This window comes from Sus scrofa, chromosome 9 (assembly GCF_000003025.6).
Source record: "Sus scrofa isolate TJ Tabasco breed Duroc chromosome 9, Sscrofa11.1, whole genome shotgun sequence".
Taxonomy (NCBI): Eukaryota; Metazoa; Chordata; class Mammalia; order Artiodactyla; family Suidae; genus Sus; species Sus scrofa.
Window position 1 is genome coordinate 19,835,511 of NC_010451.4, and position 15,977 is coordinate 19,851,487.

The window sequence follows — 15,977 nt, forward strand, 5'->3', positions numbered from 1 at the left end:
AATGTACTGAGAAGAGAAGGAGAAGACCATTTGAGAATAAGGAGTGGTCATGAGTTCAGACCACAGAAGAAAATAATTCCCTTTTTAGTTTATACATCTGACTAAACAACAGCAAGTCATAGAGAGCATGAAATCAAAGACCTGACTCCAATGCCTGTTAGCCTATCAACCTCAGAAAGTTCCTTATTCCAATCTGCAAAATGGGTAAAATGTAGATAATGCTAATCCAACAAGTCCAAAAGTTTGAACAATAAGATGGAAATATTTATGAAGCACCTTCAAAAACTGGAATATATCAGAAAACAAAATAAGGTAGTGTAAAAGGAACAAGCCACAGTCCTCAAATATAATATCCACTCAAACACCAGGAGAGACAAATCGAAATCAGTGATGATGTTAAGAAAGTTACCTTACAAAAGTACATTTTCCAGTTTATATGAAATTGGTTTAATATTGGTGAAACTTAAAAAGTGGTAAAATTAACAAAGTATATTGCTTAAAGACTATTTTTTTCCAACCACGGCAAACAGTATGCAGACATTTATCAATGCAAAGCTTTTAGTCCCACTATCAAGTACTCTGAATACTACTTATTATTCAATATGAAACATAACACACTCAGAGGTTTCTTTGGCAGACATAATCACATGCATCAATATGTCAAACTCAAAAGCATTTTCTCCCTTATACTTACGTGACTGAAGGCATCTGATCAAAGACAAAATGAACAATTTTAATAAGCAGTTCAGTTTACCAATAAGAGTCTAGAAGGTTAACAAAAATACAAAGATAAAGCTTTTGGAAATTAAGTTAAAACAAAAAAATTTTACATTTTATTAAATCATCAAATATAATCACCTGGGTATACTTTTATTAGCAAAAAGTAATAATACCAATGATAAGAAAAAAGAGAAAAAGAAAATGCACCTCAGACCAGAATACCATAACGAAAGTTTTGTGGAAGCTGCATTTTATTTGAAAATCCACCCATTTTTGCTAACATACATTTTAATATTGTAAACAAAAATAGAATCTGCAGAGACAATGCAACAAGTATGCTTAAACTCATGTACAGAATTGCTTTCCTACAATGAACTGTCCTTCTTAAGGCCCCGCTCAACCCAAACGTTAAGATGTATTTACACAAAGCACCGATCAACAGTGCAGTTTAATTCTTCGTTAACTAAACTCTTGGCTAGACATTAACTTTAAAGATACTATTTCCCCTTATTTAAAAGGTACATGATCATAACATGGCATGAGCCAAATAAAAGGTTCAAGGATTTTGTCCCCTTCCCTCCCCCCCATAACACCTCCTAGAGTTTTACTGAAAAGAAGGAAAGTCTTGAAGTGAAAGCAATTCCTCACATTCATTTTGGAAAGGCCCTAATGTCAAATGGAAAATAATGACATGCCAAGCACAAAGCAGTAAAGTTCCTTCCCAATGCACTAATGCTGAATTTAAAATGTAGTGCTTTTCCTAGTCAGTGAACTGTTCCCTTGCAAAATCCTAGGCACAGAATTGACTATAAGGATTAATGCATTTATAATGCTTCCCTAAATCCCATAGAGACTGAGAATTCTTAAGCGATTCAGACCTATGGACTTGCCTTAAAATATTTAGTGCTCTGTATGTCAGCTGAAAAGCATTCTGAATCAGATTCATTCTTGTGGATAAAAATCAAACATACTGTGTACATCCATACTCATTTTCTTAAGGAGGTTTGATACAATATTAATGTTAAGTAAATTGATAATCATAAATAAATACAAATACTTAAGGAATGTCTACTGCAAACTGAATATATAATTTTTTAAAAAGAAAAGTTAATTTTAGTTACTGTTTCTGTGTCTGTGAGGACTGGAGAAAAGAAAGATACTGCATAATTAAGAATTATGATTTGATCCTCCCCAAAGAGTCCTGTTGCATTACAGTAAAGGACACAGCTCTTCTCTCCAGGCAGCTTTTCCAAATATGAATTTCATACTTTCCAAATAAGGGCTTTTCTTGGTAGGTTACTGATTACGGGTATTAATAGGAGTTGAAAGAATTGACGGGTTAGTCACCAAAAAGACGGATTTTTTAGTCTGAAAACATGGCAATTCTTGGCTTTTATAAACTGTATTCATACGTTCTCCTATAAACTAGTCCCAATTTCCTTCATGGGCCTTCACTGGGTTACTGTAGCATTCTAATGGAAGAAGAGAGTTTAAGAGACAGCAGTTTGGATTTTGCTGGAAGTAAGTATTTGCTGCTTGAGCACTTGTCTTTTTGGAATAATTCCATTCTCTTCCATCTAGTTACATAAACTGTATCTGGGGAAAAAAAAAAAAAGAGTTTAAGTTAATTCAGCTCATTGTAGGATGTCTCTCATAAACAATAATGCTTTGTGCCTTTTACCATTCAACTTGCCCAGAAGTGTACATAGCATGCTTATCATAAACCCTGATTATAAAACAAAGTCAGTATTATCAGCCTATTATGAGCAAGAACTCAATAACTGAAGCTGAATTTTAATTATAGGGCCTTCAAAATATCTTCTAATTACTAAAAACTGAAGGGTAAGAGAAGAAAAAAAGATGAACAATTTTTCCATGACAAGTTCAAAAAAATCTCTCCATGAACACAAATATTCCATAAAAAAATCTCATTTAAACAACAAGCAAAATCTGAAATATTATTTCCAAATAATATAGTAAAATCAGAGGTAAGTAAGGGAACAATAGTATTATGCTTACCAAATAATTTCTTTACTAATATAAATCAAAATCTGAAAGATCTATAAAAGATACTTTTCAGGAGGTGTCACTATTCACTCAAGACACTTCAATCATGATATGCTTTAAACGGCTCATCCAAAGATGTTATTGATATAGATGTGCTAATAAACTGTTGTCAGATCAGGAGAGTAAAAACTCTCAAAGATCCAGAAGGTTTACCTACACTGGGGGCTAGAGCATCAACAAGAACAAATGGCTGTCTTCTTGAGGCAGTGTGGATCACAAGCTGAGTCCTTCTACCAAAAAGGGCATAAGCAGTCACCTGCCCTTAATTTTTTAAGAGAAGTTATTTTTGGGAAAATGTTACTATTTTAAAATAAAAAAGGCATATATAAAAATATAACCCTTAATGAATTCTTGACAAGGAATCTTGGCCATGACATTAAAATGAAGGATGCTCCTAATTAATTAAGCTTGAATTCAATGTGTAAAACTGTACTGTTTTCTATAATCTTTAAGACTGAACAAAACACCCAGTGTTTAAGGGTGGTATCTGATCTCATCCATCTGCGGTGAGCAGTGGATGCTTATATGTACACATGTGAGGTGGTCCCTTTATTTCACACCTTCTAGTTATGTTAAAGACATTTTTCAAAAGTTGTTTGTTCTTATGCACTATCTTGATCTATTTTCATTCTTCACCTAAAGAATAGAGAAGAAGGAGGAAGAGAGGGACCGCAGGGTCCTTTAAAGAAGCAAGCAGCAATACCTAAAGTGATTTATAAGAAATCCTCCAAAGAGAGCTCTGCAAAAGGGTCCTTTCCTGAAGCTCTGTGAGGACTGTGACTGGAGGGGCTGGATGCTGCCGACAGCTGGGGGAAAAGAAGACAGAGAGAGGGAAAGAAAAAAAGATCTCAGAATGACAGAACATGAAAGCAGAAAATGTAATGAAAGAAGAAGTGGTTTCTGTTTTGTCGTCTTTAATAAATATAACGGCAGCCTTTGTAGAAAGTGAAATTATTAAAACAAAAGTTTCTGTCACATGTTAAGTTAAAGGGTATCAATGGCATGTGTTTTTCAGAAAACAAATTGTTTCTGAAATTCCAAAGGAGTATAGTCTTTCACCCAAAAAGGTCGATATAAGCTGACCTATGGTCAAGACTTTTATTGTATGTGTGTATGGGAGAGGGAAAGAAGGGAGTGTATAATTTTGTGTGTGTGTGTTTAAATCGAGGAAAGATGGCTTCCTGTGTGCAGGCTATCAAATAGTGTGTAAAATCTGACCTCAGTCTAGACCCAACACATCTGGTTGCAAGGTTCTTTCCTTCCTTCCTCATACAAGGTGGAAAGTCCTGTCCTCAGTGTTCACAGATTTTTGACATGGAGTTGTCTCCTGCCTGTTTATCTGGACATGCTGTCGCTGATGCTTAGACCCTGGGAGGTATAAGTGAGCTTAGAGGTTTTATAGTCTAACTATCCACATACTGTCCTATATATGAAGAATACTTAAGATCTCTGGTTCAGCTTCTTGTTAGAATACATTTGCTTGATTCTTGGAATTTGCTCCTATCATTTAATTTGAATATACAATAAGACAAGTAGACTACTGAACTCAATAACATAGCTTCAGTATTCCCTCAAAGAAAGACAGTTCCTGAATACCAAGATATTCATTTTCATATATATATATATCTCCTTTACTAAACCTATTTTTATAAGAGCATTTTAAACCAGATATGAGCCATTTTAGTTTGGAACAAACTTTTAATTTTTTTCCCTCCTCCTGCATAAAGCTGCAAAAGGCACACAAGCATAGGGATGTTCCACTGAGCATTAAAACAAGTTGACTAAGTGGAAGTAGTTTCAATTCATTATCTCAACATTCAAATGCCTCTAAAGGATTTCAAGAGCTCGAAATACGCCTTTGTTGGTTCAAAGTGATCTCATTTTTACCTTTTTATTTTTTTAAGAACAGCACTTACAGAGGGAGTTCCCACTATGGTGCAGTGGGTTAAGGAACAGAGTTGTCTCTGTAGTGGCTTAGGGTGTTGCTGAAGAGAAGGCTGGATCCCTAGTCTGGGAACTTCCATGTGCCACAGAGTGGCCAAAAAAAAATTTTTTTAAAAAAAGAAAGAAAAGCACTACAGAGAGAGAATAACCATTGGGTTTCAGCAAATTCTGCATCACTAGTATGTGCATTTTTTTTAAATTTATAGGTTTATTTATTTATTTTAACTTTTTAGGGCCATACCCATGGCTTATGGAGGTCTGGAGCTGTAGCTGCCAGCCCACACCACAGCCACAGCAACATGGGATCTGAGCTGTGTTTGCAACCTACACCACAGCTCACAGCAACGCTAGATCCTTAAGCCACTGAGTAAGGTCAGGGATCGAACCCGTGTCTTCATGGATGCTAGTCGGGTTCATTAACCACTGAGCCATGACCGGAACTCCTGTTTAATTTATAGGTTTAGAAATCATCTTCAGTTGTATTAGTAGTTGAACCATTTTCTTAATCCATACCTTGTTCTCAGAAATAAGTGACAGGGAGTTCCCGTCGTGGCGCAGTGGTTAACGAATCTGACTAGGAACCATGAGGTTTTGGGTTCGGTCCCTGCCCTTGCTCAGTGGGTTAACGATCCGGCGTTGCCGTGAGCTGTGGTGTAGGTTGCAGACGCGGCTTGGATCCCACGTTGCTGTGGCTCTGGCGTAGGCTGGAGGATACGATTCGACCCCTAGCCTGGGAACCTCCATATGCCGCCGCAGGAGCGGCCCTAGAAATGGCGAAAAGACCAAAAAAAAAAAGAAAAGAAATAAGTGACAAATAAGAAATAAGAGACAATGGGAAGGCTGATGGAATTACAACCCAAGAAGCTACAGATGGGAGGACAGCACACCAGGTCTGGTTTTGGGAATTCAAATATCATCCACGTGGAGACAGAAGAAGGTACAACTCAACTGGAAAGACATTTCCTCCTAACCTTTCAAAACAAGAATGACCACTCAGAAGCAAAATAGTTTTAAGTAAAATTATCATCAGTCACTGAGCTGGAAGAAGTTTAAGATTAACTAGGTCTTTCTCCATAACTGGTTTCCTTTTTCACTTAAAGTTAAAAAACAAAAACAAAGCTTCCCCCTGATTAATGCAGAGCCAGCACCCAAAATCACAAGTCACCTATGAGAGTCCCATATTAAAACATCTTCTTAAATCAAATTCTCATGAAGGCAGCAGTTTGGAGAGGAAAATACCCCTGAAGAATACGGTCAAAGGGAACATTAGAATTCCATTCTTTTCCATATGTAAGCATACTGCTAGAGAGAAGTCCTACCGGCTTAAAAATAATGTTCAAGAGGATCAATGTTCCCTGGGGAGCAACGTGCTAGTTTCTAACTAATATTTCTACTATTCTGTTAAATTGATACCTACATATGTCTTATACCTATAAAAAATATATAGTTAAATTAAAAATTAAAAATGAGAAAATAAGACTTACTATCCCTGCAGTAACTTTCATATCATTGACACCCATCTCAAGCAAATGAAACCATGGCCCAGACCGGACTGGCTGACTGCAGAGTGTGCCAAGGACTGAGCCATACAGCAGCCCTCGACTATCTTCTACAGTCCTACCCCTTCCCAGCACCTGTACCAAAGCACAGGCACGGCAGGCAGTGGTGAGAAAGAGGTCAGCTCAGAAATAATGTGGAAAGAGTAGGAAAAGAAATACACTGCAACAACCCAGTTACTCAAGGAAAGAAGGAAGAACAAAAGAGCACAAAGGGGCTGCAGGATCTTGGTGAGTGAAAAGCAGCAGGATTTAAAGAGCCTGAGAAAGTCACATGAAACTACAAGGTTAACCTTCCTTTACTTATCATTCTTGGGGGTAGGTTAAAGAACAGGTAGTGCTGCTAAATACTGGAGAGTAAGGAATTAAAAAAAAAATCCTATAACTGTCATTAATTGCAAAACCACCATATTTTACAAGCCAGCATAAGACAAACTGTAACCATTCCGATCAAATCCTACAAATATGCCATCACACACCCCCCCCAAACAAAACAAAAGCCTTTTACTCATTTATTTTCAATAATATCCTCTATACCAAAATTCCCATAGAGCTAAAAAAATTAGTAAAACTATCAGTTTGTTCAAATTAAATCAACCTCTATCATAACTGAATATGCCACTTAAAGTGGTCAGTCTCACTACTCTAACATGAATATATTTAATCTTACCTTCTTATTTTAAAGGAAAATGAGAAGCAAAAGGGTGCATATAAATAAAATACTAAAATTTATAACTAATTGATGATAGTAACTCTCAGATGAAATTCTTCCATCCCCTCTAATGAACCTTCCAAAAAAATGTTGAAATGAAAAAAAATTCTAATGTTACTAAAAACCTTTGCTTTTATCTCCAGAGCAAAGATTTTTTGGGGGGACCATAGTTTGTGTGTAGTAAAGACAAGAGTACAGAAATCACAAGTTAACTCTAAAAATAAGGCAAATATACTGAGAATAGAGGAATTTTTAATAAAGAATTCTGAAACACTAAAGATCATAAAATAAAAATGGTTACTCCTTCACTCTACTCTTGTTTAATACCAAAGAAAGAAAACCTGAGGTTAGAACAAGAAAATAGCAGTCCCAGAAAGTAAGACTAGTGCAACTGAAAGTTTATGGGAGAATAAAGGACTGAGTATTTAAGGATAAACTTCTGATATATTGACTGTGCTTAACATTCTTAAAGCAGCAGCAACTCTTCCATATCATTTGAATTTCAACTTTACATGTGAACTTTTCATTCACCCAAAAGCCTGGATGGCAATTGCTGTAGAGACTCTTTTTGTCTCTGGTGAAGAAAAAAAGCCAACATCTTAAGAGAAAAATGCGCAAACTTTTTTTGCCTGAGATGAGAGAGCACCATTTTACAGAAAGGTGGAAATGAATCTGATTCTGGCTTTTTTCTAAAAAAGCCAGTATCTAGACCCAATACCCATATCCTCCTTAATGGCTGTCTTAAAGATTAAAATACGCAAAAAGCACCTAGCACATTGCCTGGTGTATATTAGTTACTCAAATATTAGTTCAACTTTCCTTACTACCTATAAACAAATGTTCATCTACTCTTATATGACAGGACCAGCTCAAATGTCACTGAATCTCTGTTGCTGTTCTCTTCCACTGTGTTCTCAACACTATGTATTTCTCTTACAAGAGTTCTTACTTTACCATCAACCAGTCACTTGTGCTTCCATATTATTCTCACCTTTAGGCTCTTCAGATATAAGAAACATACTTTCCCTGTCCCTTGTTCAGAAACTAGCAGTGACTTACACATAGTATAAGAATTCTATAACATGCTAAATTAAAATGGTTTTTGGTGATAAAACAATCTCTGTACAAAAATGGTCACCAAACTTGGATATCACAAGAAAATATTAAAACTTCTCTATTTTTGCCCTTTTAGGATTTCTCTTCTTACATGTTTTTTTCTTTATTTTGGCTGCCCCCACGGCACATGGAGTTCCCAGGGCAGGGATCTGATTCGAGCTGCAGTTGTGACCTAAGCCATGTTACGGCAACACCAGATCCTTAACCTGCTATGCCAGGCTGGGGATTGAACCTGCATCTCAGTGCTTCCAAGACACCGTCAATCCCACTGTGTCACAGTGGGAACTCCTACATGTTGTTTTAATGTTCCTAGCATACTGTTATAGGAATACATAACTAAAAACACACTGAGAGTATATGCTTAAAGAATATTTTCCTGACATTGTGGTACAATTTAAATATTTAGAAACACAGCTCTATTTAATGTGACTTTACCGAGACATTAGCTATAAAAACAAGCCACAGAAAGGTAAGCTGTTTTTAAATAATGTTTAGCACATGGCCAGGCCACTTGAGTTGCATCTGAACCAGCTGCCTAGGGGTCAAAACATACAATGCTGCATTCCAATATTTTATACTAAAGATAAGACTATTCTCAGCTGTCTCTGTGAAGTATGCCTAAAACACTTCTCTATTTTATAAGGCAGAGGGCCTGTCCTACAGGTTGAGCCAAGCGCCTTTGATAACTTGTTCTTGAGTTTACTCTCAACATAACCTCATCTTAGGCTAATGCCCACCAATAACAACACAAAGTTTGCCAACATTTCTTCTGTCAACCTCAAAGCACTACCCATCCTATCTTAGGAGCACTAGACAGAGATCTAAGAGGATTTCAATTAGAAGGTATGTTGTTTCTAAACTTTTCTGAATCTATACTACTGCTAGAGTCTACAATAACTTAAAACTATTAACATAGGAGTTAGATGTTATCCAAAAATGGCATCTGAAATCGTCTCCTTAGAATTATGGTGACCTAAAGTTACAGAATTAAAGAAAACCAAATTGGAGAAAGGGAAATAGACCACAAGGTTTTCTATATGGAAGGAAATATTACTAACTGACCTAAGCTAAAAATAAAATTTTCATACATCAGAAGTGTTCCCAAGGGTAAGAGAAGTTCATTTAAAGTTCTATTTGATGGGTGAGAAACATGAAAACCAGCTCAGTTTATCTGAGTTAAATGTTCACTGCTGATTCATACTAGATTTTAACTCCTTATTCCTAAAAAACCAAAAAAGAATGAAAAGCTAAGGGTTACATCAATTGGTACATAAGGAGACAAAGTAATAATTAAATGCACGACTTATTTGCTAGTTATTGAAAATACGGCATTTTTGCTTGGTTTAAAAAAATTTCCAAACTATGTTTCATATATGAGCTTGAGGCTACCTGCATTTTCCTGATCTATTGGGTTTCCACTAAAAATGTCTAAGGAGAGAGTTCCTTAGACTTAGACATTTTAACAAAAGGTTTGCTCCTCCCCCCAAAAGCAACTGGATGGCTTATAAACTGTATTAAATTGGACCAAATAAAGACTTTATTATAAAATAAAGCTTGGTATTTTAGAGTAACACCACTTCCACAAATGCTGAGCCAATACAGATGCTGCTGATACAGTCCTGGAGAGTGAAATCCTGACCCCTATAAATGTATTCATGAATGTGAGCTTATTTGGAAGTAAGGTCTTTGCAGCTGTAACCAAGTTACAGTGAGGTCATGAGGGTGGGCCCTAATCTAATGACTGATGTCTTTAGAAGAGGGAAATGCCATGTGAAGACAGAGACACGAGGACGCCATGTGAAAGAGGCAGAAATTGAAGTGCTACAGCTGTAAGCCAAGGAAGGAGTGGGCTATCAAAAGCAAGGATCCTCCTCTAGAGAATTCAGAAAAAGCATGGCCATGCTGATTCTTTGTTTTTAGATTTCTAGCCTCCAGAACTGTGAGAGATTAAATTCCCATTGTTTTAAGCCATCAAATCTGCAGTACTCTTTGTTATAGCAGCAGCACTTTGCAACTAATAACAGACTCAAAAGCAGATCTGCTGAATCCGAGGCTGATGCTTTGCTTCCTTTCTAAAATCTGCTATCTCAATTAATCTCGACTCAGCTAGAATTTATAGCTGTATTTAATGTTCAGAAAAAAGCTTCAGAGAAATAACTTTTAAAAGAGGTTTCTCTAGTAAATGTTAGTGCACCTGTGTGCTTTCTATATACACAGTTGCTGTATAGTCATTGATGCTCAACCTGAAGATTTTGTAACACTTCACAGTCCCCTAGGATTTTATAAAAATGTTACAGTTTTGTTTAAAACAAGAATTAGATTTCTACCACCTAGAAAAAAATGTCCTCAGCAAAAACCCAGTGAAAAGGCCTGGTTCTGCATGTTGTCTTATTAACAATAACGGTCAGCAGATGGGACTCCTCAAACCTGTTCTGACTGATTCAGGTATGCCCTGGGGATTACAGAACCATCCCCATCTACATACTAAATCCCATCTCCCAAACTAAATCCCCTCATGGGATCTACTAGGCAAGGATGAATGAAATACAACATACTGCTGACAAAGCAAAAGGCCTTTACAGAAATCCAGCTGGGCAGATCAGGTGACAGACAGGCACTGCCAACACCCACAGTTAATACACCAAGAAAGTTTAAACAACAACAACAAAAAGCTAAGCCTAAAAAAAAAGCAGAGAGCCAGTCGTTCTTACATACAAGAAAGTCATTAAAAAAGGCCATTTTTTGGTCAGATTTGAATTATTCCAATTCCAAAGTCAACAGTGCCCCCATTTAGATGGGTAAAAAGCACTCACGACAAGCCATTGTTTCATTTCAGACACTTAACTGATGTCGTGCTTATTTAAAGTTGGCTGATACAAACAGAAACACAGCCATTTTGCATCTTTAGCCACAGCCTCCATTTAAGAAACCTCCAAAACTCCAATACCAACCAAGACAAACAACAAAACTTCTAATATGCTTATTTTTAAAATTCAATCCCCAAATGTAACACTCTATAGTTTTCATATCGTTTTTGGGAAAACACTGTATGGGATCAGTCTGAGTTTCTCAAGTAAGGAAGTGATGATAACATAACAAACACAACTCTCCTCCACAAAGATCTTCAACATCTAAACTGCCTCATAAACAATCATTCAAAGAATGTTATTTCACATCAGAGTAACTTTTAAAAGAAAAATAAAACTAAGCCATCTTCATGTTTAGTAACATAATAGTTGCACATTGCAATGCAGAATGAGTTAACAAACTATTGACCAGAAACGGACATTTCAATTTTTATACCAGTAAGTACCAGTAAGATTTAAATAAAGCACAAGTAAAAGAAGGTGTTGAGAGTCTCCACTTTCTCCAAGTTAATAAACAAACACACTAGTAACCAATAACAAGGAATTAAATAGTGGGAGGAAACACAGAAGAAGAAAAAAAGCATTAACCATAAGGATCTAGTATTCTCCAAGTAGTCAAAAAATGCACTCATGGAGAATATTCAAGAGAAAAGGTATAATCTTAGGAATGAAACAGAACGTAACACCCCATCTCTAAGTATCTAATAGTTATATGGAAGTATCTTTAAAAAAAAACCACACACAGAACAAGCCAGCACAAGAAATGGGAACAGAATAATAAGTACATAGGTGGATAAGAAGGCATAATTTCAACATTACAAGGTAGCCTCTTCAATTAAAGCTATACTGAAGACAATTTCCTAAAGAACAAAACAAAGTCTAAGCTAACTGCTATCTGGAAGGTACTAGGTATTTTCTCACTAGCAGGCACTAACACAGCACTAAAAGCAACTAAGATATAATTTAGAACACACAACACATTGTTTGGAATATGTCACTGGAGCTCCCTGGTGGCCCAGTGAGTTAAGGATTGGGCATTGTCACTGCTGTGGCTCTGGTTCCTGCTGTGGCACAGGTTCAATTCATGGTCTGAAAGCTTCCACATGGCACAGGTGAGGCAAAAAAAAAAAAAAAAAAAAAAAAAAAAAAAGCCAAAAAACAAAAAACTGGAATACATCACTAATGGTAAAATGATAAATATGTGGGAGGACTGAGGTACTCTCTACCACCTTGGTTTAATAGTAATCAAGAGACCAGTAGCCACAAGTTATGCCTTTGGTAAGTAAGGGTTCCCAAAAGAAACACTTCAAGGAACAGGAAAAGTTATTTGACAAGAACTTAGAACTGGGATTTGATTTAAAAATTCTATTTTGATAAGATTTCACTTTTTTTTTTTGGCCACACCTGCAGCATGTGGAAGTTCCTAGGCCAGGGATCAAACATGCTCCACAGCAGAGACCAAAGCTACGGTAGTGACAGTGCCAGGTCTTTTACCCACTATCCCACAAGGGAACTCTGGGATTTCACTTTATATTTTAACTACCATTTACTATACAATGTACCAACAGATGTCTCTTCCTCAAGGAATTTTTAATCTAATTGAAAAAGGAGCTAAATAATGAGAGAACTAAAAGGCAGTTCATGAAGAAAAATTATTTTGGTTACTACCACAAATGGTCAAAATTAATCCAAGGGACTAAGAAGCATTAAAAACCAAAGCATGGGAAAATCTTTCCTACTTCAAAGATAATTAGCTTAATTTTAATATTATTAAAAATATTCAATCATGATATTAAAGGTGTTTTCATTCCTCAGGTGACAGTCATCTAACATTTTAGCTTACCGTAACCATTAGCCAACAAATTAAACCAATTTTGAACACTGCTATAAATTATTACAACGGTTATAAGTAAGAAGAGAAATCAGTAGGAAACAAAGTTACACAACTGAAAAAGTAAGTTTTCAACCAAATTCATTGGAAAAATAATTTTCAAAAACTATTAAGAGCCAGGCACTGTTTTAGGAACCATGAATACACAAGTAAACAAGCCACATACAAGCCTCTATGAAGGTTACAGCCTAGTAAATGTGTCTCTTGCTAGATGGCATAGATGGATGGATGGACGGACAGACTGACGGACCAAGAGATGTCAGGTAGGGAAAAACTCTATAAAGAAAAATTATGCAGAATAAGGAAAAGAACTTGAGATCTCAAGAACTGAAAAGGGACAAGAAAGGACAAAAAAATGAGTAAAGAGTAATAAATTCACTTTATGACAGAAAAAGGACTTCTGGAAAAGACAAAGAGCAGAATAATGGACACTTAATTGAGAATTGTAACGGCAAGGGCATTGAAGAACCTGAATATTCTGCTTACTCATTCTTATTCTTAGAAAGAGGGAGATTTTGGTGAGGTCCTTGCAAAAAAAGGTTCCAACTTGGGTGGAGAATATAGACTGCAAGAAGGGTGGATCTAACAATAGCACAGGAACAATTAGTGGGACTTGGTGACAGGACATATGGAAAACAAAGGGGGGAAAGGAATTAAGAGTAACATGAAATGACTTAAGATTCTGACTTTCAACTGATTCAGTTAACTCAAGTAGGAGAGGAAAGGAAAGCCTCTTTGAGGCACTTCATTGCCAGCTGATTTTCTTTTCCTTTTTTTATCAATTTGCTTCCTTCAAGTGCTTTTCTCAATCAGTGAGTAATGTTTAGAATTAAGTACTCACTTCAAATTTGATTTTTTTCAACTAGAAACTTATTACCTTTATGTTCTCACTCTCTTTTCTTCTGTCACAAAGTTAATCAGAAAAGGGCAGTTTGGAGTTCCCGTCGTGGCACAGCGGTTAACAAATCTGACTGGGAATCATGAGGTTGTGGGTTTGACTCCTGGCCTCACTCGGTGGGTTAAGGATCTGGTGTTGCCGTGAGCTGTGGTGTAGGTCGGATCTGGTTGTTGCTGTGGCTGTGGTGTAGGCCGGTGGCTACAGTTCTGACTGGACCTCTACCCTGGAAACCCCTGTATGCCGCATGTGCGGCACCCAGCCCCACAAAAAAAAAAAAAAAAAGAGAGAGAGAGAGAGAGAGAGAGAGAGAAAGAAAGAGCATTTCTACCACTGTTTGATTTCATGCACATGGAAATTCCTGCATTTTTTTGGTGTTTGAAATGAAAGTTACATGGATTTTAAAAGAAGTAGGATATAAAACCTGTGTTAAGAACAGATGACAGGGAGCCAGCAATTTTAAGGTAGATTTTTTTTAAACCATATTTAATAAACAAAGCTTTGTGTTTCAAAGTTAAAAGTATTATCTAGAACTGAAGAGAATGTTCTTGACAACTATAGTAGTTATATCCTGAATATATAAATGTGGTCTATACTCCAAGAGGAAACCCAAGGAATTAGAGTGTTCACTGTTGGCAAAGGGAAGACAGTGCTACTGTTATGGCTGGACAGGCTAAGTCCCACCGGAGAAAGGCACTGTGGCACAAATGAGCACAGGACCAGGAATGAGGAATTTCTGAAGCTAAGTTGCATTTCACCACTTATTTAGCTGAGAATATCTCCAAGTCTCAACTTTCTTTATCTATAAAACGGGATGCTGGTAGAAGGTCCATCTACCTTAAAGAATATTTCAAGAATAAGGTGAGATAAGATATGTGAAAGTTCTTGGAAACTGTCAGGCAGCAACCAGGCTTAAGGTAACAATATACTGTTTCTGAGACAAGACCTAAACTTAGCCGCATAATCAGGGGAAAACCTTCTATAGTCAGTGGTTCTTGGTAAAGCTATAGCTCTAAAATATAGCTTTTTTTTCCCCCTAAAAACATTTAAGTTCCTACCACTTAAGTCTCTTACAGCAAAAAAAAAACAACTAATTTTTAAAACCAAATGATATATATCTTTAGTTAAGTATATGAGTAACAAAGAAAAAGCTAAAGAACATCAGGAGGACATATTAAACTAAAGAAAACTTGTACATCAAAAGTTAGGGAAATCATCATCTTAAAGACGACCAAAATCTAAATGTTTCCTTAGGAAGGTAGTCCAGCATTCAGAACTACTACTGGTAGGAGTTCCTATTGTGGCTCAGCAGTATCGAACCTGACTAGTATCCAGGAGGATGCGAGTTCGATCCCTAGCCTTGTTCAGGGGGTTAAGGATCCAGCATTGCTGTGGCTGTGGTGTAGGGGCCGGGAGCTGTAGATCTGACTGGACCCCCTAGCCTGAGAACTTCCATATGCTGAGGGTGCAGCCCTAAAAAAGCAAAAAAAAGAAAGAAAGAAAAGAACTACTACTGGTAAAAGGATGGATGAGAAAGAAACTATAAATATCCATACTCTTAATTTATAAAAACAAATGCATAAAAAATTAACAACTCGGAGTTCCTGTCGTGGCTCAGTGGTTAACGAATTTGACTAGGAACCATGAGGTTGCAGGTTCAATCCCTGGCCTTGCTCAGTAGGTTAAGGATCTGGCATTGCCGTGAGCTGTGGTGTAGGTTGCAGACGTGGCTTGGATCTCACGTTGCTGTGGCTCTGGCCTAGGCTGGCAGCTCGATTCGACCCCCAGCCTGGGAACTTCCATACGCTGAGAGAGTGGCCCAAGAAATGGCAAAAAGACAAAAAAAAAAAAAAAAAAAAAAAAAAAACCAATTAAATTAACAACTCTACCAACTACCTTGATTCCCAGCTACGGTCACTGTAAATATCTAACTGATTGAGGAACATGAAGAAAAGGTCATTTTAACATGGACAAGGGTGGGCGGGGGGGGGGGGGGAACCATGTGGGGAAACACATGACCTTCAAAGAACATGGATTTTACCTCTCATCAAAACTAAACTCACTCTCCACTCTGTAACTGGTACTTCTCGAGATGGAAATTTATTAAATGAGTTCAATACTCAAAAAGGCTGAAAAATTTAAAGATCTCCTAAGCTTCACCAGTCTATGAGATACATATAGACTAAATTCAACTGGATCAATACAAACT

At 36.8% G+C, this 15,977-nt stretch overlaps 1 protein-coding gene across 24 annotated transcripts in view; it reads right to left on the minus strand.

The window, feature by feature from the left end:
- PICALM (phosphatidylinositol binding clathrin assembly protein) overlaps window positions 424-15,977 on the minus strand; it is a 111,306-nt gene continuing 95,752 nt past the window's right edge. For 11 of the 24 annotated variants that reach the window (XM_021102073.1, XM_021102078.1, XM_021102076.1 and 8 more), the window contains 2 exons: window positions 3,491-3,593; window positions 424-2,316 (listed from right to left, as the gene is read on the minus strand). In XM_021102073.1, coding sequence (XP_020957732.1) covers window positions 3,501-3,593 — 93 coding nt within the window. In that variant the 3' untranslated portion in view covers window positions 424-2,316; window positions 3,491-3,500. 24 annotated transcript variants of the gene reach the window in all.